The 26,966-nt window shown below is 41.4% G+C and overlaps 1 protein-coding gene across 15 annotated transcripts in view; it reads left to right on the plus strand.

The window, feature by feature from the left end:
• Window positions 1-26,966, plus strand: part of rims2a (regulating synaptic membrane exocytosis 2a) — a 168,236-nt gene that overhangs the window by 13,683 nt on the left and 127,587 nt on the right. For all 15 annotated transcript variants that reach the window (XM_076889863.1, XM_076889867.1, XM_076889868.1 and 12 more), the window contains exons 3-6: window positions 10,867-10,899; window positions 11,729-11,821; window positions 16,681-16,891; window positions 17,512-17,523. In XM_076889863.1, the coding sequence (XP_076745978.1) occupies window positions 10,867-10,899; window positions 11,729-11,821; window positions 16,681-16,891; window positions 17,512-17,523 (349 nt within the window). The remainder of the gene's footprint in view (window positions 1-10,866; window positions 10,900-11,728; window positions 11,822-16,680; window positions 16,892-17,511; window positions 17,524-26,966) is intronic.

Consider the following 26,966-nt stretch of genomic DNA (forward strand, 5'->3'; position numbering starts at 1 on the left):
CCTTGCACAAACACAAAGAAATCCTTCTTTTGCAAAATGTAAATGCAGCTCTCTGAAGCGACACCTCAAGAAACGGAGTGCAGGCATTTAAAGCCACTAAGCATCAGGTGATGAGGAGGGGGGCTGGGAGCTGTTTTTTTGTAGTTGGTGTACAGAGGCTGGTCCTTATCCTCGAGGGGGCAGATGCTTGAATAGTTGTTGCTTTAAATCTGTGCAGAGGCTGCTAATGCAAGGGAATCCTTTTGATTTGAGCTTTTACAGCAGCTACACTCAAACACTTCATTCTGCACCATCAGACAGATGTTGACAGCCACCAAGTCCAAGTTAATTCAAGTCATACAGTGTCGTGGCGACATCTGTTCATTTGAATGAGCATGCTAGTCTTTTAGACTGTGTGTAGTGTATGCAATACATAAAACATGATCCATGGTGTGGGACTTCATATGGTGTCTACGGGTGTAACCTGTGTGCAGAAAGGTGATCTCAGCAGGCTCAGTGCTTGTCTGTCTGGGTACACTGCTTGCAGTTTAGTTAAACAAGCTAATAGTGATGTGCTATAGTGATGAATTGTGACAGGAAGGAGTAGAGCAGGCTTGGCCAACAATAGGCGGGGTATCTATTACCTCTCTATTGTTAGCTATGGCTGGGCTATTATTATAGACATTAGACAGCTGACTGCAGTTTCAGTACAGACCACAACAACACTGTCGAGAGGCTGTTGTATCTGTTTAAAGATGGGGGCTGATGGGAGGTTTGTTGAGGGGAAGGTTTGGATAGTGGCATGTGTCAGAGAATGTGATCATAATCATCACCACTCTACCCTCATCATGGACATGAGGAGGAAAGGCTGAAACTAGGTTTTTGCTGATTATGAGACTGGAAATAATACGGGGGGATGGAGAAATGGCATTGGTGCTTGAGAAGTGTTCTTGATGCTTCACTGTTTATGGTACGTGGGAAGGGACGAAGGAAGGCATGAAGCTGCCTTCAGCTGTGTTTGTCTAGAGACTGAGTTAAAACGCAGGGGGGTGGTGACCCAGCCACGGTGGGGCTGAGGCTAAAGTTCTAGAGCATTCCCAGTGGAGCTGTTGAGCCTCGCATATAACAGGAGTTGTGACGTTAGCTAGGGACAATGTCAGCTGCCAAGAAAGTGCTGATCACAGCCATTATGAAATGTATCTCTGTCAGGATGAATAAAGTGGGCTGACAGGAGACGCAGCTAAGCATACACATACAGTGAAAGACGCGGTTGTACACACACCCATTATTAAAGCAAATACGCTCATATACTGTGTGCAAAAACACAAACATGGTGCGTCACTGCCTCTGACTAAATGCTTCTCGTACTGTTTATACATGATTCGCTGTATGGTGAAGTTGCTGTATTAAAATGACATATGGATATTGTACATATGCTTCCTGTAAGCTTTTGCATAGAAATATACTTGTGAATGTGTGGGATGCTGGGTGATTAGCTGACTCTTTGCCACTTGGAAATCTCTCAGGAAGAGAGATATGGAGCAGCTCAATTGAATCCTGGCAGGTAATCTAAGGAAACAGATGGATTTTAGTTATATTTGGCAGCAGATTAGCCACTTCCCCGTTGCTCAGAAAAAAAACCTGCTGTTGCCAACTCCTGTTTGACAATCTGAATATTAGTTCTTGGTCAGGAGGTCTGGCTTGCGCACTGTTAAATTGCCTATTCTGATGAGTGCGCCCCGTGGATTCAGTCCTATCTTTGCTTTCTAAGGCCCAGCTGTGGTAGCTGGCCAACCCCTTCCACACCGAGGCGCTTGCCCTCTCGCCGTTCCTCCTGCCCTGCCTATCGCGCCTTGCCAGTGCCCCGTGCCAGAGGAAGTTATCAGCACTTCATCCCCTGCCCCTAATCCTCTACGAGATGGAGAGAAAGTGTTAAGTAGCCCTTCTCCTGGCATTTACTGGAGAGGTAGAATGAAAAAAAAAGTGTCTCAAGATCTAATCACCCATCTTTAAATGAGCAGCTATTTTTAGCCCCCTCTCTCTCTTTGTTTAATATTTGGTAATGTACAGCAGAGGGGAAAGTACAGTAACACAGTCTTAACGTTACAGTAATTGTTTTAAGGTGATTTAACAGAGAAAAGAATGTTATACTCATAAATATACATTGTTTAGTGTGTAATTATATCTTCCAGCAAATGCATGAATTCTCATAAACTTAGTGCATTAAGAGTTTGAAGGAGCGGCGCCAGCTATGTTGCCCCGCCATGTTGAATACATTAGTGGAGATGGACATCACCATTTCGCCTAATCACATTTTATGTATGTGGCGAGACACTGCCCATATAAGTAGTCCACCTTATAATTTAGTCTTTCTTAATATGTCTTTCTCCTCCACCTCTTCATCTGCCTCCTCCGCCAATGTGCTCTCTTCCCTTACATCCACCTCATCCTCTTCATTCTCACCTCAAGCCTCATCTCCTGAACTGAAGTCAGGGCTCTACAACGTGGATAAACATGCTTATTTATTCTCAGTATTATCACAATTACTTGTTGTCAGCAGATTAGATATGTTTCCCTCCCATCTTCGGACAGCTGACCGACTAAACGCAACAACAGCAGGTTATAAGCTAATATTATACCAGCTAACGTTAGGCCACAAGTGTCCTAAAAGTCACGCTTTCCCTCTGATGAAGAGTTTGATAATATTCTCACATTGTATAAGAGTTTACTCTCTAAGTGTCTGTGTCCAACAATGTTAGATTTACTTTAAAGATGTTTCGCTAACACCAGATAACAGCAGCTTACAGCGGCTAAAAACAGCTAATAGGGGCTAAGAGAGGCAAAAACAGCAGGGCTTATAGAAAAATTCAGGATATCCTTAACAACTCACCTCAGTATCGCTGACATCAGACAGAAGTGAGAGTCACTGACTCATCAAATGAGTAGACATGGACAACCCGAATATTGACAGCTGAGGTAAACAGTGGACTGTCAGCCTACACCCACTACAGATAAGCAGTTGGCCACAGTAGTTTCCCCTAAAGTGGCCACTGAAGCCAGGAAGGAAACAGAATAAGCACCAGTTTTTCAGGGTTTTTAGTGTAGTGGGGATAGCCTTATTGTTTATGAACTCCTATTGTTTTGTTTAAGCGTTAACAAAAAGTCTAAAAAAGCTAAATGATCATTAGACTAATTAGAGATTAGAGCACTCAGAGCGCTTTGACAAATGTAATCCATCTATTGCTCCCCACATGAACTCTTTACTGTGTCTCAATTGCAGGCGAGTTTAAGGGATTATTATTAAATAGACACTGTTGGCATATACCAGGTGGCAAGTTGTATCATACAGTAAATAAGCCCAGAGTAAAATTCTGCTGGGCCAGTCTCCGATGAAAGTTTTCCCTAACGGTTAGTTGCCTGTGAGTGATTTCAGACAGACATTAACCTCATCTCCTGGCAGTACTGACTGACCGGGATGTGTTAATGATATATGTAGTTTGTATTTACTCACAGAGCCAGATTACTCCCTTATGATCCAATTATCGCTCAGTCTGTAGTGGACTCAAAAGGTCTGTGGGGTCATTGCTTAGCCATGAGATCCTCTATCACAGATTTTCTGTTCCAGTGTTGTAGCCAAGGCCTTATATGACCCTCTGCTTAAAATCTGTCACCCACAGCGGGTTGCCAATATTCTGTTCTCAAACGATTTAAGGGGACATCTGTAATATTTCATTGCAGAGTATCTTCTCAGACACACAGTCAGTCAGTTCTGAGTGCAAAGGATCCCAATCAAGTGAACGCGCTGATGCATGTGGATCTAAATGCGCAGTAGAGGTGCTTTTGTCACAATCTGCAATAGATATTTAGTGATGAGCAGGCTTGTTGTGTTCTGCTCGTGGCAATCCCGGCCCTGTCAGTCTGTCCCTGAGGAGGAGACTGCCCAGTACACCTCATCATAGCCCTGCTGCTCTGCTGCTGTTCTGTCAATATGTAACTGAGTTTCTACTCAAAGAAAGTCAACTGAGAGTTATCTTCTAAAACTGCACGACATGTGCTGTGAGCTGCAGCTTATTTAGAATCAGTTAAATGTACATTATGCTTCTACTGGTCTTGTTTCCTTGTTTTTTAAAAATACTTTCTCATGGCAACTTAGACTGGGCTGTGTGGAAATATCGATTAAGGTTAGTTAAATAGTGTGCCATTCGGGTCCTGCTTGTTTCCTGGTTTCTGTTTCTTTGTTGCATGCACATTAGCTGTTGGTGAACCTGCTGTGGTGCAAGTTGTTACTGCATTGTCCAGTGCTGATTCAGGGCTTGTTACGCAGCCGTCGTATCAGTAATTTTGTCTTAACACAGCTGTGACACAGGAGCAGCAGTTTGAAGATTGCACTGTTTAAGTCGAGGTCTAGCTATGCGTGTTAGACTCCTCTCTCTGGTACATCAGAGATGCATCAACCCAGATCTCTCAAGGATCTCACCTCCCTATGAGTCAGATTTAGAATGAAGCTGATGCAGCTTTTTTTTTCTACAACAGTATCCTTCTTATAAAGTGCCAATTTGCATCCTTTTTGCTGTGGCTGGTGTTAAAAGCGTGTTCATCATTTCCTGTATAGATCTCTTTTTTAAAACATAAAAGTAATTCACAGCAACAAGTCCAAACTCATCAGCTACTTATACACTTAGCTGACAGTAAAGAATTAGAAAAATCTCACACAATGAAATGAAAACTTCTTTCAAGTGTACTTATAAAATTCAAAGAGAATCTATTTGTTTGGCTTCAGTAGGTCTGTAGTAGTTATCATCTTTGGTAATATTTTTGAATGACCTCACAGAGCCAATACATGACTATTTTTGTCCACAACACAAATACATTTATTTTGCAGTGATTCATTAAATAAAAAAGGAGCTAAAAGACAAAATAATAATAATAATAATAATAATCAGCTAATTGTTTCTAGAGCCTGCCACATTTATTAGCTGTTTGTGGATCTATCCACGTTATAAGTCTTGATGTTGCATACTTTGTCCACAAGAGGGCATTTTTGAACTTCCGCGTTTGGGATGCCACAAGCATAAAAACTGATCGAGTGAAATCGGGCGTAAACAAGTAAATAAAGAGCTACACATAAAAAATGTTGGAGAAATCCCATGTTTACTGTATCTGAAGGGAAACAAATATCATCTGATATGTCATAATTTCACCAAATGTCAGTAAAGCTACTTTCAGCTACTCCCTTGACACACGGATCCCCTTCCAGACATAAAGGAGATTTGTGTTCCAGCTGGAATTAAATAAGCAACCTTTTGCTTGCCAAGTAAATCTGTTAACCACTACACTATTGGAAGCACGAAATAAACACAAAAATATCAGTACTCCACTGGTCAGGCTGTAATTGTTTCAGAGCTAACTCCTTCAGCTGATTGTCTGGCTTTTATTGAAGGGTGTTTACAAGATCTTTGAAAGTGTTGTGGCACGGAGGAGACCAAGTGCAGAGTGCAGAAAACAGTTTCTGCGCTGTGCAGCCCTGTGGCTTAATATAAATGAAAAGTGACAATGCAGAGCCTGAAAAGTTTTAGGTGTTTTCTGAAACAAGCATTTCAATGCTTTGCCTAAGTAAAAGTTTTAGCATCAAAACAAGACATAATGGCCCCTTTCTGAGTCATATGTGTTATATTACTGAGAAATTAATGCGTGTTTTATATTCTGCCAGGCAGCTTTTTATTTAATAATAAAGAATGGTAAAATATGCTGAAAAAGTAAAAAAGTAAAAAAGTAAAAAAAAAAAAAGTAGAAGCAGAAAGCAGTAAAACAAGAAATATTAAAGTTCATATACATTCAGACTGCAATTCAGTAAAGCACTAGAGTAAATGTACTCTGTTAGAGTCCATCATTGGTCACATCCACACTCGCTGTCAGTGGTTTTGGCATTTTAAGATTAACGATCTGGGAGCATCAGGCAAGATGGGCACTGCCCCATGCCCCAATCTGGATACACATTCAGTAATTTGTAACTAGACAGGGATCCAGCACCTCTGTGGATGGCTGCTAGTTCTATGTGTTGCTGTTTTCTGGAAAAAGAAAGTTATCTCTTAGAAGCTTATGCAGCACATCTGTCCACTAGAGAGCAGTGCAGCATCAGTCATTGTGACTCAAAGCCACTGAGAAAAAGCGGAAACTGAAATCCAGGAGCAAATAAGAGTAAAGATAACAGCAGGATGTGACTTTTTAAAACTCCCGCACAAACTTACTCTAAACTCTGAACCATTTGTGTCTTTCATCTGTCTTTTATGTCTTGCGATGGTCTCATGTGATTGCAGAGAGCAGGTTAAACAGACAGAAAACAGGAGACTGCATCTGGCCTGGAGGCCTCCGCAGCAGCCAGGATCCCGAATACGTCACTTGTGACATTTTACACTCACTCATTTCACTGCCCCATGTCAAATAATACACAGAGCACTCACTCTCACACACACACACGCACACATGTTGATATGGTGTGCATAAATGCATAGTCAGATGCGCGCTCTCTCTCTCTCTCTCTCTCTCTCTCTCTCTCTCACTCACACACACACACACACTCTCACACACACACACACACACACACACACACACACACACACACACACACACACACACACACACACACACACAGCGCCCGGCAGCTGTCCAGGCAGGCAGGCAGGCAGGCAGCAGGCTCGATCAGATAAATATGAGGCTTGTAATGCGACCACAGAGACGGTGCTGATGGGATCAATAAGGAACGGCGCTGCAGGTCATCGGGAGAACACAGCGAGAGGATAAATATGGACTGGCTCATCGGAAAACAGAGCAGCGAGACTGATGGGTACACAGGACTATATCTTTTCTCGTGTGTTCTCTCACCCGTCCGACACAGATCAGATGGACAGATCTCTCACTTTTGCTGTGCTCTACCTCTCGCTAAACCAGACTGTTGTGAGGCTTCAGTGCTCCGTTCTGATGCTCTGTGTGACTCTGCTTTAGCCTCAGCATCTTTTTGGCAGTTTGAGTATGTATGTGAAGTATGGGATGTTAAAATGATGGGGTATTCTCAAATATGGCTTAACAGGCTTAATGTGTCATTACTAGGCTTCTATGGGCTGCCACTAATAAGGGGTAAAGTAAGGGTTACGGCTACTATTTTTAGTTGGGACTGTTTCAGAGGTTATTTAACACGTTAAACTTGAAGGTGGGCAGCCTTGCTTTGAAGCAAGAAGATCCTGGGTTTGAATCCACTAGCCAGCATCTGTGTAGGGCTTGCATGCTCTCCCCAGTTATTCTGGCTTTCTGCCACTGTCCAAAGACATGCATGTTAGGTTAAGTGGTCAATCTAAATTGGCCGTAGGTGAGAGCATGAATGCTCATGTCTATGTGCTAGCCCTGCAATGGACTGGCGACTAATACCTGGGCAACTTGCCTCTTGCCCTATGACAGCTGGGATGATGGGATGAAGCAGACAAAAACTGGATGCATGTAATCTAAATGTTTTTGGGATTTGGACAAAAATAGTTATATGGGCATATTGCCTTAGGTCCTGGTCATTTTATTAGCAATACATTAAAAAAAAAAATAGGTGAACCAGTAATGAAACTAATCATTATTTGCAGCACTACATGTAGGAACCAGACCAGTCACACACAACAAATTAGCTACTGTTGCTGTGATGGTCAGAATCAGACAAAATCCAATTAACACATTCCATTTCACACGGCTATATAAAGCCGGCAGCTCACTAGAATAAGCGGCGATCAGGTGTGCGGAGGTCTGGTGTGTGATTCTCAGCTGCAGATGTCTGTGTTTTGCTTTAAGTGACATTTGCTCCTAAACCAGGCGACAGCAGCTGAGCTTGCAGCGCCACTGATAGATGGTGTACAGACACAAGACGGTCACACGGTGCTTGCTGTTTGTGTCTGTGTCGGTGTAATTTTGGTGTTTTGTCCTGGTTGCACGTATTTTGAACTTCTAGAGATATCACTATATGAGATGCGCGTCATTTGAAGAGAATGCGTGTTAAGGGATGCTGCGTATGCAAGCTGTTACTCCTATATTTGTCCTGTTTCTGAGCTCCTGTGGTCATTAGAGGGGATGCATGTTATATGCTGCAGGACAAAAAAAGTTCTGGCTTCTTGCTTTGATTTCAGTAATGGAAATAAGTTGATATTGAATCTGCATTGTTTAAACATACAGATTGACATGCTCATTAGGTTAATTGGCAATTCTAAATTGGCTGTGGGTTTGGATGTAAGAGTGAACAGTTCTTTGTCTCAGTGTTACTGGTCTTATAGTAAACTAACAACATGTTCAGGGCATACCCCACCTCTCTTCCCGTGACAGCTGGGATGGGCTCCAGCCTCCCCTCATGACCCTGTTGGATAAGAAAATGAATGCCCTGATGGATGCTAGTATTGAGTTGCACCCCTTCAGAATAGATTGGCATGATATTGATACTGGCAGATTTTTGGGCAGCACCTTCATTACATGATCTCCACTTGCACCACTTCCAAAAGTTGCTCTGCTGGATTCAGATCGTTATTGTCGAGGCCATGCTTATTGTCATGTTCAAGAAACTACGCATACCCACCCTTATTTACAAGACGCTCTGGTTAAACTGTAACCACCTGCAAAAGCATGATGTATTATATACTACTACTGAATATGTTATTGAATATGTAGCAGACCGAGCAAATAAAGTTTCAAAATGATTCAGCGTTTTTACAGTAATTTGGATGTGCCCAAAGTTTTCCAGATGCTGTTGTTCATGCCTTGGTTGTAATACTCGTTGAAGTTAGAGCTGCCTTTCTATCTGTGTTTGAACCACGCAGACCATTGTTCTCCCTCATCAGTGAGGCATTTTCATGTCGAATGCTGCATTTGATTCCTTGTAAACCCTAGAAAAGCTGCTGCTTCCCAGCAAATCATCAAATTCTGGAATTCTGCCCATCTGCCACCAACAGCAACGCCAATTTCAAGTCACTTAATTCGACTTTCTTTAGTTTGAACTTCAGCAGTTCTTCCTGTCTACATATTTAAATGCAGTGAGTTCCTACACCGTGATGGACTCATTAGACAGTTGCTTCGGCTAAACAGGCCTAATCAACAAAGTAAGTGTATATACTGTACTTTATGTACAGTTGTTCTGATAGTAAGTTATTTAAATGATCATTTCTATGTATCAGTTCTACCAACGCAAACTGTAGGCCTGATAAATACCTCATTAGAATTATCAGCTGACATGGCAGCAGTTTGTCCCCTAGCTGACTTCTTCAAAGCTCCACACAAACATGTATTATAAGCTGCTTCATTTTATAATTTATTTTCAAGGCTGAATACACCAAAAACAAATCAAATCCCTCCCGTAGCATTCTGCAACGGTTTGGTTTTATTTTCTTAGTTATAAGAGGATTTCTTCCACTACATCAGTGCAAGGTAAATTGAATTTTGTTGGTGCGTGCTCATAGCACTTAAATCTGCAATTACTCTAGAAAATCCAGAGAACACGCTGTAAACTTTTTGCACTGAGACTATGTCTTTTATATATTGTAGTTCCAGTGAAGAACTTTCTGGAAGTTGCGAAGCTATATGTTATTTATCCCGAAGTCTGGGAAATAATAAAATAACATGATAACTGTGTTACATGGTTAATGTACTACTACGTATAAAGTTCTATCAGACACACACTTCAGTGGCTGCATCAGGGGCAATTTAGGGTTCAATAGTTCAGGATATTTCAATATGTGGACAGCAGAATTTTTAAGAACGATACCGATAGCAATACTAGGCAATTTAAAAATCTGACATACTGGCTGATTTTTCTCTTTTAATGTCACTACAATTATGGATGATTAAATCTTCTGCCTAGCTCTGCTCGAATCAGCTGGTTGTTATGTTTTCGTTGGATTCCAAACACATGTTGGCATCAGGAGAGCTGCAACATCAACACTCATAATGTGGTTGAAGGTGTTTTGTTTTTGTTTGTTTTTTTTGTTTTGTTTTCATTTATTGGCCATTGTACATACAGATATATCTGTAAATAGGTAATATCAGCCAATGCATTGGCCCCACCAGTAGGTCGGTCAGGTTCTAATAATATCAATACTCATACTGTGACACCATATGAGTTATTTTTCCCCACTGAATCTTGTTAGTTAGTTATAGATTTTCAGACCACAAACTACACCTTGTGAACTTTCAGTGTAGGTTAAACCTCGCTGATGACTTGGTGTAGCTAATGTTTACACAGAATTAGTTACTACTTCCAACCTTGCCTCACAGTGCTGGTCAGCAAGTAATTGAAGGCAGTGCTCAAGTGTCACACAGCTGGACCGCACTCCCTGGTGGTTACTTTTAGCTTGTGTTTGTTGATCTTTTCCAGTGTTTCTGGAAATTGATGAGCTGATGCTGTTGATGATGGTGGGGGTCTTATCACTTATAGATCCACCTTAGTGAAGCTCTTTGTGCAATAGGGAGGCGGATTTGGATTTGAGATAGCCACAGCATCAAATTGAATGTTTGTCCACAGCAGAAGATTCAGTATGAAAGAGGGTGTTACTCACATGAAGCGGTCATTTTTAATTTAAGTGTTATCTGCGTCACTTATTTACATTACGTCATTTTTAAAATCTTCCTGTGAGTTTTCTTGTTTACTTTATTACCATTTTCACAGCTAAATTGTTGTTTTCATGAAATCATCATCTGTAATATATTTTTTAAATATTGTTCTTGTTAGAGCGGGATAATTATTTATGTCACACCCATCTTTAATGACATCCTCATTGTTTATTTTTTTCCCCCATCTTTTATTGTTTTCCTCATCTCTTTCTGTTTGATATGCACTGAGCTGCGCACACTTTTTATTTTTTTATGTTTTAGGATCAACGAAGAACCAAAGCCTCAGCCGGCACAGTAAGTAAACTGCATTACCCAGTGTGCTCTAGGCTTTGACACTTCTTCCTGTCAGTCGATGCTGCGTGCTTCATGTGGCTTTCTCCTCTTTGTCTGGGAGTTTAATAACAAAAAGTCATTAATGTCTTGGAAAGGAGTGGCCCGTTTTAATGAATAATTTCTCAATGAGTGAATCAGGTCATTGAATTTTGTGCTGTGCACTAAACAGCTGACTTCCATGACATCAATGACATCGGCTTCTCCTTTCTTCCAGCTTTTTTGCAGCTAGGTCCCCAGAATCTTTCCCTTGTTCCTGATATCTAACTGGCTGTTCATCTTCATTCAGTGTATCATCTGCACTCTGGTTGGCTGGGTAGTCTAGTAGTTCAACTGCTAGTGTGGAGTAGAGCCGCCTGTCCTGCTATTCTGTACTATAGCTGCATTGTGATTAGATCTACCTGCAGGGCTAACCAGTCAGACAACCTGACCCCCACTGCACCAAAAAGCTGCTATAAGTGACATTTACTGCAGCTCTCATTTCCATTGGCTGCAGAGCTTTCCTGCTTTTCTGTCCTTCCCTCAAATATAGGTCTGTCTGAGTCATCTTTCCTTCTTTATCTTTCTCTCTGTATTTCTGACACTGTGTCTGGTTGTCAGTGTTCCACTAATCGCTGCTCTGCCCGTGTCCCGGCCTCCTCCTCCTCTCTGCTCTGGTTATAGTGAATGTCCCTGCTATTTTCCCACTACTTAAGAACCAGCCTGCTTCCTAAAAGCCCCCTTTCTGAACAGATTGTTTTCTCACATGATGACTCATTGCGATGTTCCAGTCACACTTTGCTTATTTGAACAGGTGGTTTCCCTTTAGTGGGATCACTGAGCTGGTAAATAACGTTCTTCAGCCCCAGCAAAAGTCCCCAAATGACAAGGAGCCAGAGCAAAATGCGTAAGTAAAAGTACAGACCCCTTTTTTGATCTTCTCCCAGCAGGAACCGACATATAGTGGTGGGTGAACCGAGCAGCTGGATTCACAGGTTGTTTGGCCATTGGTTGATGTGAGACAATGATTAGAAATTTCTCAGTTTGCTGGTTTAAGCACATAGGCGAGGGGTGCTGTGGAAGTGTTGTGCCACAATGAATTTAACTTTAATAAATGACATATTTATTGGCTGTAACAGGTCACTGATCAAGAAGACAGAGAGCGGAGTTAGTCTTATAATATATGTCGGTGTATTCTTAATCTTTGATCAGGACTCTAATACTAAATCCTGTATAAATCATTGTTTACTTTAAGGTTATTTTATAATAATTATTACATCTTTCCCTACCAAAATCCATCACTTATTAAATTCCTGTTAAAATTGAATCTTTCATTAACAACCACACAGATAAACATTTTAGCTAGCTTGATTTGTTTTTATGAGGAATAGAATATAGAGCAGGAAACCAGTTTCACAGCTGCTAGCTCCACCAAACTACGATAAGGTCAAAGTTGGGAGGTTGAGATAGTTGCTCCGTGTCTAAATTCAGATTGTTTAACATTGTAGAATTCAGACTTATTACTCATTTCTCTGAATTTCAATAGGGTACAGGGACATGTGGTGTACTCAGTTGAAATCTTTTGAATTGTTTATCACTATTGTCATGCTAGCTAGTGCATTTTGTGAACATTTGCAAACTATTGAGATTCTCAGCACTCATGTTAATTTCTTCTATGAAGGTGATAATAAATGAAGATAACATTTGTAGAAAACGTAACCACCAAACATCCCCACAAATGTGACTTTACTGCCTGTAAAAAATATGATGGTGTTAACTGCTGCTAGCTAGCATTACCTTGCTAATGGATCCTCCTCCTGATGGCTGAAACAGTGTAGATCTCTACGTCCTTCCACACTGTTTCAGCTTATTAAGTATGACACCAAGGCAATAATCACAGTTTTACACTTAAATCAATGAGTGTTAATGTGCAAGAAATAATATTCGTAATATAATATACTGATATACAGCAAAAAATATCATCTGTGTGCCTTCTGGAGCATTTTGCTTGTTTTAGCTTGAACAAAGCTTTGCTACTTTATATGATGTGGTGGTAGTGCTCCCAACAAACATTTTAATGTTGAATAACCATCAGCTGACGTTTTTTTGTTGACGGTCAAATAAGTTCCCAAATGAAAGCTGAACTGACGTGGCAGATGTTACCGCGATGACGGCTCAAAGTACTTCTTCAACATTGGCTGGACGTCATTTTTAAACTTTCCAGCAAGAGAATGTTTGTGTTCAAGAAATGTTTTCTACCATTTCTGGTATGTCTTTATTGATTAGTGAAGACTCAAACTGATGATATCAGGGTTGTGTGCTCATCACACAAGAAAAAAGTTTGGGTTGATAATCGTGACAATGGGCCAGAGGGGCAATAGAAACAGTCTGATGCCTTAAGTTTACCATTCAACAGATTAGACAGTTGTTAGACATATATGTTCTATTCTATTTGGACACAGCATCAAAATGGTCTGTCTGTGGTTTTATTTTTGCAGTTGTACAGCGAGATGTTTGACCAGGGAGATGTCATCAAAGTTTCAACCATGGGTTCTTATAAGACTTACTGTCAGAAGCAGCAACCACACAACAATGTGATAAACATTGCTGTGTGCAATTAGCTTGCATACCAGAGTATCAAGCATGCTATTGAAATGAATAAAAAACAAACCAAAGCAGAGTTTGTATGCTGCACGTAGTGGGACTGCTGTCTAGATTATTTAGCTGTAACAAAGTTTGTGAAAATCTGACACTGCAGACTTGTCAGCTCAATTCTTCTTCTGCCAATAAAGCAATTAAACTAGAGTTTAAAGTCAAACTCAAGACAGAATTGTGATATTTGGACAATCTGATTTGCACCCAGTAAGTTGCTTCATCTTGTAGAAATCAATCAATTAATCAGTAATCAATAAATCAATTAATAGACTCGCTGCTGATGTTTTAGGGTCAGCATGGCATAATAAAGACACCAGGAAGTTAGGATTCAGCTCCAGTGGTGTGTGACAAAAGAGGAATCCCAAGCCCTGTAGAGAGCTTGTAGCTCAGGCTTGGTGTTGATATGCAGACTCTGTCATACGTCCAAGCGAGAGTTTCGTGTTACGGCTGCTTATAGCTGCTCTGGTGTGGCAGAGAGGTAAGAGAGCTCCGACACGCTAGCTTGGGATGGGACAATGAGTAGCGTATGATTACTCGTCAGCAGCATCACCTATATTTGACCGAGTCTGACTGGATAAGCAAGAATGGGTACTGTGTACCAGCTGTTGGCTGCCATGGGATTCTACTCTGACTGTACATTTATTCTGTTTTACTCAGTAACTTATTTCCTGCATTTGATTAGTCTGGGATAGTTGTCTCTTTACTTTTGGGATATTTCATTTATACAGCAAGATGCATTTGGACACTGACAGTAAACTCCTAATTGTTCCCTTCTACACCACTGTATTTGATTTTGACTAAAGTTATCAACTTCTAATTAAAGTATAGACTTTCAGCTTTGATTTAAGGAATCATAATATTGCATTTACAAGTTGTTAGTTACCACCAAGTCTAGACATAGTGATTCCAGTTTTTAAAGGTTCAAAGTTATTTGACAAATATAATTACTACCATCTAAAATATCTTTAATACTTGGATGCAAGTCATTTGCAGTGATGGACTCTGAAGTCTGTTTTACAGCCACCATCAGTTACTGCTAGTTTGGCTTTAGTTTTGTGTTAAGTAAATACAACACATGCTCAGTTGGGCTCACAGCAGGTTACAGACTCTTTGTATTGGCTATCACATAAATTTTAATTGCTCTTAACTTATCTTGTTTCTTGATGTTACTTAGTCTCCTCAGTCCATTCCTTGTTTCCAAGGAACGTACCAGAATGCTGACCTGGCCTCTCCTAGGACTGCTTGTTTTTTACACCTTACAGTGACCTTGTTCAATTGAATTGCCGCATCTTTGGACCACATAGAACTTTACTCTCCTTAATCTGCCCTGAACACGATTGCACACCTGGCAATGAAACAGGTCATTAATCAACTGTAAGTCATAACAGATAATGCTATATTTTGGATAACTCTTGGTTTAAAGCTAAATGTCTTCACTGTTCTGGTGTAGAGAGGCAAACTTATGAAAGTTGCATTACTCTTTATGACCTTGACTTTGTATGCAGTATACGCTTTACCCTGCTTAAACAGGTTATTCTTGCGATGTGTTATCTGTTTTAGTGACAGATTTGCATCAGCAACTCTTTTTTTGTCCCACCAAAAAGGTTTGAGTGACTGTTAGAAGTGGTCTGTGTAAGTGACCTTGTCTGGCGCATATTTCTCTAAATGCTTGACTGTAAGGGGAGATAAGTGAGAAAAAACACAATTGTTTGTACTCTTATTTCCTTTATCCTGGGAGACTAGTCTTTACCTCTTGTATCATATTCTTGATCAATCTGTTATCAGCCCCTCTGTCAGTAAATGAGATTTGGTGGGATCTGTTAAACAAGGGTACACACTAATCTCTGCTGGTAAACACAAAAGGCTCTGACACAATTAGCCCTTTAATCCCTCGGTGGGTACAACGTGGGGCATGCCTGTGGCACTCGATCTAATGTTCAGATGGCACAGTTACTTGTGCACATTACCACACACCCACACATAGACTCGAAGTGGCGTGTGTGGACCTTACGTTTGGGCTCTAAAGGTCTAGTTGTGAGCAAAGGAAACACGTTTATCTCAAATGCAGAGCTGTATGTGGTAAAAGGATAGCTCTGCTCAATAATTCACAAGCGCTAATGAATGTTGCAGGGGATATGTGGGCTGAAACCAATTCTAATCGCCATATTATGAAGTCAGCCCAGTGTTTAGTTTCCAAGGAGACGCTCAATTGACATGTGTCATACAAAATGCATGTGAAGAGCCCGTGCTTTTTTAGGAGCCTCTGAGGACTTGTTAGGAGTTAAGCAGCCACTGTATAAGATCAGATGTAATGTACCAGTAGGAGGCCATCTATAGGACACAAGGAGTAACACAATAGAGGCAGTAGCAATGACAAATGATTGCCTGAGCATAATACACCAGAGCAGTAATAACTGTGTGTATCTGGAAGATGATTATCTAACAGTATGGCTCCGAGGTGTGCTCGGTCTCACCTTACAACGGTCCTGATATAGAAACACAGGTGCAAATGATTCATTAAACGCAATGGAACCTGAGAAAGTGGAACTAAGTGATGTTCTTAAAGTTGCAAAGCAAATTTGATACCCACCCCCACCGTGTTTTAGGCGAAGCGCGATATCAAAGGAGGAGCTCAGCTTTGAAGCTACTGAGGTCATGGCGTCTGCTTTTCCTTTCAAAATCTAACACACTGCATACGTCTGAGGGTATATCACTTAGTCAGCTGACAGCAGAAGCTTTTTGTGGAAGTGTGATTTGGAGAAAAGGACTCAAGCCACGAGTCATCCAACAAGGATAATTCCAGTGTGAAACGAGTCTCCCACACTGCCACAAGTGTGCACTGGACACTCTAACAGTGCGATACTTACGGCCTTTGTTATATATACTCTATGTCAAGATTGATCATTCAGACTTATCTAATCCATAATAATAGTTTGTTTGTAGCATTTTTTCCCACTCATCCTGAATAAGACATAGCACTTCTGGAGTACAAAAAAAAGGCTGTATGAGTAAAAAAAAATCAATGATATACCGATGTTCAATTTTTTAATTGGTCACCAATCCGTATCTCCTTTTTTTTTATTAACCTCTGCCCTTCCCATTTGCTTGCAGAAAATTGCACCAGCAGTTTGAGTCATATAAGGACCAGGTTAAGAAGATGGGGGAGGAGACAAAGCAGGGTCAGGACCAGAAGAGCGAAGCCCCAACCTGCGGGATCTGCCACAAAACCAAGTTTGCCGATGGCTGTGGCCACCTCTGTTCATATTGCCAAACGAAATTCTGTGCTCGGTGCGGAGGACGAGTGTCTCTGCGGTCAAATAAGGTAATGCCGTGGTTGGTATTAAAGACACACACTCCCACATGTGCTGATGCCCCACCCAGGCAATGTGGGTTTTTTTGTTTTGTTTTTCATATGTTTGTATTTAATACAAGGTTATGAAAGTTTGCTGTAAAATCATAGTCACGGCGATTGAGCCAGCAGTGTCTCTAATGGCAACTAATGTTTTTCAGATCATGATCGTGTACTCCAGTCACATGCCTTCGTTTATAATTCTTCTTTCTCTGATGTGTTCATTCACAGCTATAGACGTTTACACGTTAACGTACAGCTCTTCCATTTGACCACTCGAGGGAGCTGTCCCTCCTTTTTCTTGTCTCATAGAGGAGCCCGATGACTGCTCTCGTATAATGTGGCACTTCGATGCCCAGCTAACCACTGTACAAGACTATGCTAAAGCTTTTAGGCCTTTTAAATGTGTGTTTTTATTTGATGCCGTTCAAAAATGTGCTGATCGAATATGTGACAGTGCTACGAGGACCTACTAATGCCACTCACAATCTCTCTCTCTCTCTCCCCCATCTTTCCTGCCCCCTCTCCCCTCTAATCTGTCTCCCCTCTTTATTTCTTTCTGCTGCATTCCTGCTCTCATGGAATTGCAACAGGAGGACAAAGTGGTTAGCAAATTATTTTTTTGTGTTTCTTGGGACTGTCTGAACACAATCATGGTTCATAAAATGCTGAGATATGCATAAATACACATACAGCAGCCAAGACAGATGGGAAGTGAGCATGAGAGGTGCTGATTAGTTTCATCTGTGAGTCATGTCAGTGTTGAAATAAAGGTTAACTAATACGAAATACATACACAGAGAGAGCCATTTTACACTAGGACAATACAAAGACTGCAGTCTTGAAAGACAGAATAGAGCAGGGGTACTGACAGCAGGCTTGTTTTCAAATAATCAGCTAAATATGATCATTTTAAAATTTTATATTTTTATTCTTGGATTGCAGTTGAAAACAATCCTTATTTTATTTTGCACGAGGTTTGGTGTAAACCTCCAGTTCATCCTTTGTCTGAAAGAGCCATTTCTTAGCTCCTTGCTTTTAAGCCAACATTCTTCTGATTTGCTGATGTTGATACCAGTGCAAGTACTAGTACTTCAACCTATAAAGGCAGCTAACTTAGACGATAGAAACAAAGCATCAATCCTATCATCTCGTAGTATCGATCCGATACTAGCAATATTAGCATTGGTATTGATACTATCGATATTTGAATCGATCTGTGAGCATGTACCATTGTAACATTGGTAAATTTACTGGTTCTTGTATAGCAAGTTTCTACTCAATTTGAGCATTAAAAGTGCTTTCTTTATGTCTCATTCACCCATTTGCACACACACTCAACTCACATTGCCTTTGGCATGCATGGGAGCAGGGAATCAAACTCCCAACCTTCACGATTAATTTCTGACCTGGTCTACATCCTGAGCCACAGTCACCCCACCTTATATAAAGGAAAAACATTTCAGAAAAAGCATAACACATCATCTTTAAAAATAAATAAATAATAATGTGTTATTTCTAAGGCGTAGACTTTATATAGGTATAATATTTAATACAGGAGTGTCCTTTCAAGCTTAATATTGACATTCAAATTAGACCTGACCTGTATTTTAATATTTTGATTAAAATAATTTGAATTAAATAAAACAGGTAACTTTTCTAAGTTGGCGACTGTTTTTGAATTTATTTATTTTTTGCTCATAAAATACCATGCCTAGCCTCAATGTTCCCGCATCATTCCCAATATGTAATCTTCCACATGATGTAGCGCACAACACTATAGATTTACATTTGGCAATAATCTGTAAGTGTGTAATGAACTAAAGATGTACACCATCGCCGGGCAGGTCAATGCACAACAGGAGGCCATATCAGTGTACATGTATACAGGGAGTGCAGAATTATTAGGCAAATGAGTATTTTGTCCACATCATCCTCTTCATGCATGTTGTCTTACTCCAAGCTGTATAGGCTTGAAAGCCTACTACCAATTAAGCATATTAGGTGATGTGCATCTCTGTAATGAGAAGGGGTGTGGTCTAATGACATCAACACCCTATATCAGGTGTGCATAATTATTAGGCAACTTCCTTTCCTTTGGCAAAATGGGTCAGGGTCGCAAGAAGCGTGTGGAAAAACTAAGGCGCAAAATAACTGCCCATGAACTGAGAAAAGTCAAGCGTGCAGCTGCCAAGATGCCACTTGCCACCAGTTTGGCCATATTTCAGAGCTGCAACATCACTGGAATGCCCAAAAGCACAAGGTGTGCAATACTCAGAGACATGGCCAAGGTAAGAAAGGCTGAAAGACGACCACCACTGAACAAGACACACAAGCTGAAACGTCAAGACTGGGCCAAGAAATATCTCAAGACTGATTTTTCTAAGGTTTTATGGACTGATGAAATGAGAGTGAGTCTTGATGGGCCAGATGGATGGGCCCGTGGCTGGATTGGTAAAGGGCAGAGAGCTCCAGTCCGACTCAGACGCCAGCAAGGTGGAGGTGGAGTACTGGTTTGGGCTGGTATCATCAAAGATGAGCTTGTGGGGCCTTTTCGGGTTGAGGATGGAGTCAAGCTCAACTCCCAGTCCTACTGCCAGTTTCTGGAAGACACCTTCTTCAAGCAGTGGTACAGGAAGAAGTCTGCATCCTTCAAGAAAAACATGATTTTCATGCAGGACAATGCTCCATCACACGCGTCCAAGTACTCCACAGCGTGGCTGGCAAGAAAGGGTATAAAAGAAGAAAAACTAATGACATGGCCTCCTTGTTCACCTGATCTGAACCCCATTGAGAACCTGTGGTCCATCATCAAATGTGAGATTTACAAGGAGGGAAAACAGTACACCTCTCTGAACAGTGTCTGGGAGGCTGTGGTTGCTGCTGCACGCAATGTTGATGGTGAACAGATCAAAACACTGACAGAATCCATGGATGGCAGGCTTTTGAGTGTCCTTGCAAAGAAAGGTGGCTATATTGGTCGCTGATTTTTTTTTGTTTTGTTTTTGAATGTCAGAAATGTATATTTGTGAATGTGGAGATGTTATATTGGTGTCACTGGTAAAAATAAATAATTGAAATGGGTGTATATTTGTTTTTTGTTAAGTTGCCTAATAATTATGCACAGTAATAGTCACCTGCACACACAGATATCACCCTAAAATAGCTAAAACTAAAAACAAACTAAAAACTACTTCCAAAAACATTCAGCTTTGATATTAATGAGTTTTTTGTGTTCATTGAGAACATGGTTGTTGTTCAATAATCAAATTATTCCTCAAAAATACAACTTGCCTAATAATTCTGCACTCCCTGTATATGTATAACATGCATTTCCCAGAGTTCTCTTAGCGCTCGCCTTCCCGTGTTTAGCCGTTAAAGTGACAGACTGCAGGCTGTGGAGGACACTGCATACCAACAGGCTCAGCAGAAACACAGAGCGACATCTGTCCAGCTGCTCCCTATAATGCCAAGACCCCCATTTGTAAGGGCTTCCATTGTTCACTGCTAGATAATAGCTGAGAGATCGGTTACCATGTTGTACAGATGGTGTTGAGTAATAACAGTGGCAGCAGGCTGGTGATAGACAGTCAGGGCAATGGCAGCTAGACCATGTGATGTGCCTCTTATCCAGTGCCAGCTATTTATCTGGTGATGCCCCAGTGTCCTGGTGTACAAGGTCACTTCTCCATACAGACCATGAGTATGGGAGTGTTACACCAAAAAGAACTGAATCATTTTGTAATGATAGGACATTCTAAAGTAATGTATGTCTATATGCACTGACATAAACACTTGATCCCAGTGCAGGTGAAAATATATGTCTCCTCTTGCTGCTCTCAGTAACATCACTATCACAGTGCTTGGCAGTGCTGTCATACTTTTGAATATTTTTTTGCAGATCTGCATGTGAAATGTGTTGCAACGCTCGTCTGCAGCAGGGGAGCAAAGTAAGCATTTATGGCAGGAAGCAGAAGTTCAGCTGACAGGGTCGGTCAGAGGGTCAGCATAAAAATAAGAAACAGAGGTGATGAGTGTGAAAAAGCAAAGAGGCGTTTTTCAGTTTTTGATGTTGGTGTGTGCTACCTCCACAACACAAACCAATACAAAAGACCACTCAGGGCATTAGTTGATCACTATTGTCATATTGAACTGATGGACAGAAGCTTTGATTACTCCCGCGCGAACAAAGGGACACATTGCGGCGTGCCTTGACGGTCTGGTGTCTAAGCTTGTGTGTCAGTGAAAGAGGTGGTGGCGGCGGGGGTGGTGAAATCTGCCCTTTTTCCATCCGTCTACTCTTTCCCTCTCTCGCAGATGGTGACAGCAGTGGCGAGAGAGATCTTGTTCTGTGAAACGCCATTGAATATTTACAAGCGTCTATGCCGGGAACAGCAAGAAGAGATATGACACGCTAGAATATGATATAGCGTAGAGGGACCGAGAGTTAAAACAGCTGGTAAAGAAGTTTAGGCGAGATGGAGGTTTTCTGCTCACTAACCCTGAAAAGCTCAATTGACTCTATGACTCTTGTAGTGTAGCCACATTAATCGCTTTATCTTATCGCAACAAGCTGAATAATAGATGTAAAAACAGTGATAAGAGTGTGTGTTGATAATAATCACTGCTCAGCAATCGTGCCAGGTAGCTTAGCCTCTACTTCAAGCAAAAAAAACTTCCGAGCAACTTTCTTTTTTTTTTCTTCTTCTTTTTTTTCTGTTCTCAAAATTGGAAATGCCTTTGATATAGATAAACTGTGTGTCAGTGTTGTGAAGTCTTCAGAGTCCCTGCTTGTAGCGGTAGAGCACCCCCACCAATTTCCTCTGATGTGGCTTCAAAAAGGGCCTGAGGAATCAACAGTCTCCGGGGAGGAACTCATTTGCGATTAAAGCAACTCTTGAAGATGTTACATGTGCTTCCTGGACCCTCGACATTCCTGCTATAAAATAGAAGCGCAAGGACGACGCTACTTTGTTGGATTCTATTTCCTTTTTAAAAAAAATTTAATGAATCAAAGAAAAATTATGACTCTATAAATGGCACCAGTGAAATTGCTTTCACCATTAGAACAATGCTCCTTGATGGTGTACTACTAACTGTTTTCTGATTTCATAGAGATGCACCTTTTTCATATGTGCTGAGCATGCACGTGATGTTACAGTAGTAATGCAGTTAGAAATCCCTTTAATAAATGTGTTCCAACGTCTTGAAATATGACATAACTGACGCACAGATGCGTTTTTTCAGCTCTATGCTGTGATACTGATGCCACCTATTTATGACTGAACCTGCAGAGCTTTGTAACCTGGCTAATTATACATTTACCTCAGCTATATATATATCTGTGATAGAAAGCATGAAAAATGCACATCTCGTCATTTTTTTCTCTCCAAATGTAGCTGTACAAGGACGTTTCTGTGCTTTCTTTCATAGTAGACAAAATGCTGCTTGCACATGTTATGGGAGGAGGGGGGGCAGATTTCACATGAGGGTAGAAGCTTGGTATAGACTGACGACACCTCATCACCCGGCTCAGTTCCTCAAGTGATTTTATCGCTGTTTCGCTTGTTTTTTGTTTTTTGTTTTTGCTTTTTCTCCTCGCGTGGGTTCAACATTTTGCGACTCCTGGTCCAGCGGCAGTGTGACACGAGGGCAAATGCACGATGACGCGTTTGTTTTCCAGTCTCTTTGCGGAGGCTCTGGGTGCATTTCCAGCACAGACTCTAGTGTTCCTGTGAACGCTAACTGCGGGAGGGGGGAACAGCGGCTGTAGCTGTTGTCCGTTGTCTGCCGGAGTGTGGGAGCAGAGCTGGGACGCGTCGCATATGTAATCAGCTCTTTTAGGTCCAGCAGAGCTCTGACTCTCTGTTCCAGATGAACTCACACAGCGTGATTTGACTCGTTACAGCTCACCTCACATGTTTGGGTTTTGGGTTTTTTTTATGTTTTGTTTTTTCTCGGAGAGACGCTGCTGACATTCAGTCCGGGACTGTTTGCACGGATGGATCCAGTATAACGGCACAAGCAGGAATTGAGGAATTGAGGCTTCTGTGCAGTCCGTTATCGCTTTGTTGGAAAGAATTAAGGGAATAAGGCTTCGTTGGTCGGTTTTCTTGGATCGGATGTGGCCGGTTGATCCCCCCGGTGTTATCTTCATGGTGTTTTCAGCAGCTGCTGTCCGGCAGACAGGCAGGCAACCCGGTGTCAGCGCTCGGAGCTGTCCGCGGTGCTGAAGGTCGGAATCGCTTCTTGGCTTTCAGGAGCAGAAGCCTCTGACGGTCCTCAGCACGTTATTGGAATGACTTGGAGAGACGGCTATCTTTGTCTCAGCGGCATCATGGGTAAGCTGAACGAGCTTCAGAGTGACAACATTGCGGTTTTGTTTGTTTGTTTGTTTTTTGCTGTTTTTTTTTTAAACCACTGGTCATTTTGTTTGCCATAAAGGTGGCCGTTTCAGTTCAGCACTCTGGCCGAACACAGCATGTGTTGCAGCAATTTCTTTTCAGAAAATCCCAAATCAGATTCCTTTTATCCTACCGACAGCACTGCATGTGTTTGTCTCCACTGAGCGCGCAGTGCCAGTCAAAAAACAAAACCCCCCGTTTTTAACACGTTTATTTGGGTCACAGAGAGGCTGAAGGGGCTGTGGGTCTGACAGGCATCAGCCATTTTTGTGTGAATCCATACACTGGTTTTCCACAGCAGTCCCCTCCTCTTTCTTGTGTCTCTTGAACTTCAAACAAGGAGCATAAATATTCATCAAGTCTATTATTATTACTGCCGCGCAACACTAAAATTAGAAGCTCATTAAAATGTAATTCACCACGTGCAGCCAGTGTTAGGGCATGTGAATGTAGGCGCTCTCCTTGCGTTAGTATTGGCTGGAATACACACTTACAAAACAACAAAAATAATAATGACACCCTGTAAACCTTTCATTCTAGAGAAGTGCCTCAAAACTCCTCAAACTGAATATGCATCTTTAATAGGATGTAATAAGGGAAATATTGGGTGATAACCTCTGCTGAAACATGCTATGTTACCCTCCTGGTGCATTCTGTTCCCTTTCATAAGGCCAAAGTGTTCAGATCTCATCCACTCTGGACTGCAGCTGGATACTTTGTGATGCCCGTGTGCTTAAGCTGGACTCTGTCCAGGTCAGGATGTTCTGAGGAACACTTCACTACCCAAACAATGAGTCTTTAATGAGCGGTTCAGTTCACCCCAGTTCAGGTGAAGCAGGGAAACAGGGATGCAATATGATACCTATGACAGTTCATTTACTGCCCCATCAATATTGCAGCTTGTTGCTGCTTTAGCTGTAGATGAGCTTATTTTTGTCTCTATTGGGCAGCTGATATGCAACAAATTTCACAGAAAACCTCCAAATGCAATCTTCAGTTGGAATCGTGGCACGGACACTCAGCAGGGTTTCTTTATAACTGTTAAACAAATGAATGTGGCACAGATGTCACCAGAAGCTCCTCATCTCGATTTGAAATAGCATCCTGTGACGATGTTACGGATGAATGAGTGTAAAATGAATGAATCTAAAAGTGTCATTTAACGCTGGAGCTGGCTTTCTGCTTTTCTTGTTTTTTGCCTGGAAGGATACTGCTGATTCACTCTGGAGTGTTAAATAATGTTGCAGTGTCATTTAACGGCCACAAGAGAGAGCTCGGTGCTCTCTGCTTACTGCAGATCCAGCAGCTTTGTGAGGGGATGTCTCTTTCAGGAAAAAATTGAATGGAGCATGCACAACAGTGTTTAATATGTAATGGACATTGCTGATGGATACATGTTGTCTTCTTTACTTGTTGGCTTATTCACAGAAGAAAAAAAAAAGGGGGGGGGGGGGGGGGGGTCAAAGATAACCTCTCCTTCAAAGACATATGTGAATGTGCACTGCCAATTCCCCAAGAACACACCCACTTTTTTTGGAAGATGATATTTGCTGCTACCCTAAAAAACAAACCTTTGGTCTGATGAGAAAGTATTGGAAAGGAAATTATTTATTGATCCTGTGGCATGTGGTGTGTATTTCCCTTAATTCACTGCCTCAGTAAGCAGCCTATAGCAGGTTGAATAGAGTATCTATCTTCCAGGTGTTTTGGACAGGGTGGTAGCGCTTTATTTTTTTAAATTTTTTTTTATTTTTCTATTTTTAACTGCAGGTTCAATGACTATGAAATGTGCAAACACAGAGAGAAATGGTCCTGCCTGAGGGCCACAGCCCCCAAACCCGCTGCCTGCGCTCAGCCGTGAAGAGTTGAGCCAAAGGGAAGCGCGTGTGTTTGAGAGTCTGGAGCAGAATGGCTGCAGTGATAGTGAAAATACCTGGGGCTGTTACAGCTGCTTGACCAGTGTGTGTGTGTGTCATTGTGAATGCATTCATCTACTGTGGAGTCTTTTTGTCAATGTTCTCTGCAAATGAATGGAGGTTATAATAGTTTCCTGTCAGTGTGGGTTGAGCTCAATCTGTCTTTGGATTGCATCCCTGGATGGACTGTTAGCAGCCTTATGCTGTGTGGTGTCTGCCAGTGTGACTAAAGACAAACCAACGTGCTTCCGTTACTGTCACACATCTAGTACTGTGCTACAGCATGAGATCTTATCTCTACCGTCAAAGTTTCAGCAGATTTCTTATTTTTGGGTTGAATTTGAGAAATTTTGTATCCTTAGCTCAGAAGTCTTTGAACTGCTAAACCAGGTAGCACTCACTAGTCTCTCAAGCCCATCTATAACCTCTGTGAAACATTTAGGCAACCACAGAAAATGTCATCAGTGTCACTACATAATTTCATTTAATTTCATTCAGTGTTTTTTAGATATTGTAGATTCAGCCTGTGGAGGTTTTTCCCCTCCTCCTGTCTTATAGACTTTATAACCCTCAATTTTTATTCTGACTCAGATCCAAAGTGCAAATCAAATCCAAGTATTGATGTCTGAAGCTCGGTGTGTGCAACATTTTCTGGACCCATGCAGTTTTGTTTTTTTGGCCTGTGTTTTTGGAATACTAATAGGCTATCAGGTATTTCGCTGATGAGATAAAAGAGCTTGACATGTGCAGTCCAAGGGCTGAGAATATGGTTAATTATTATTGGCAGACTGGGGAGGTGCACAGTAACTGACTCCCTGTTAATTGCAGTTTGGAGGAGTAAATATGTAGGTCATTGGCTACAGCAGTGGAAAGGGCAGATTTCAGGTAATTAACCAGGTAAAACATTTTTTCCCATGATCCTACATGCTCTAATGTAGGTAGTTACTTTATTAGTGTAGATACCCACACATTTCTCCATGAGTAAGCTTAATCCACTCGTCTACACACAAAAAAATTGTTTGGCTGAGAAAAACAAAACTCTGAAAGAATCATATAAATTATACCTAGATTATCATTAATAGCCTTTTTGTATTTGTCTTTGTCGGTGATGATTGATATGTGGGATTTAACTAGTCTTTGGTGGAATAGCTGCAGCCTTTGGGGTCTCCTGGTGTTTAGTAATGTGTGCGCACATGTGTTTTGTCAGCAGACATACTGAAGGTGCTGACATACGCTGCTCTGCCTTGATTACTGCAGAGCACTGTTACCTGAAGCAAAAAAAACCCCAAAAAAAACCAGACTCCTTTGTGTGATTGGAGACTTCCACGTTGAGATAACTTCCCATGATTTAGTTACAATTCACAATGTTAGTTAAATCAAATACAGGAGGTAATGTGGCGTTGATTAGGAGTAAGGTGACAGCTGGGTCTTCTACAGTGACCCCTGGTTTGCTGCAGAGCTCTCACAGTGGCACTGGATAAATAAAGGAAGTTGTGGTCTGATTGGCTCCTGTCCTCTGGGACACATAAAGCACAGTGTGTAGCCTCGCTGCTTCCATTGTGTGTGACCAGAGTTCTAAGTCATCTGTAACACTGATAGGAGGTCATAAATACCTCGTGTGTCACTAGAACATAGACCAGTACATACTGTGTAGATGTGTAGATGCTGAGCTTCCTTTGACCTATGAAATATAATGCAGATCCTTCATTATTGTGACATTAACCTGTG

This window comes from Maylandia zebra, linkage group LG11, assembly GCF_041146795.1.
Source record: "Maylandia zebra isolate NMK-2024a linkage group LG11, Mzebra_GT3a, whole genome shotgun sequence".
NCBI lineage: Eukaryota > Metazoa > Chordata > Actinopteri > Cichliformes > Cichlidae > Maylandia > Maylandia zebra.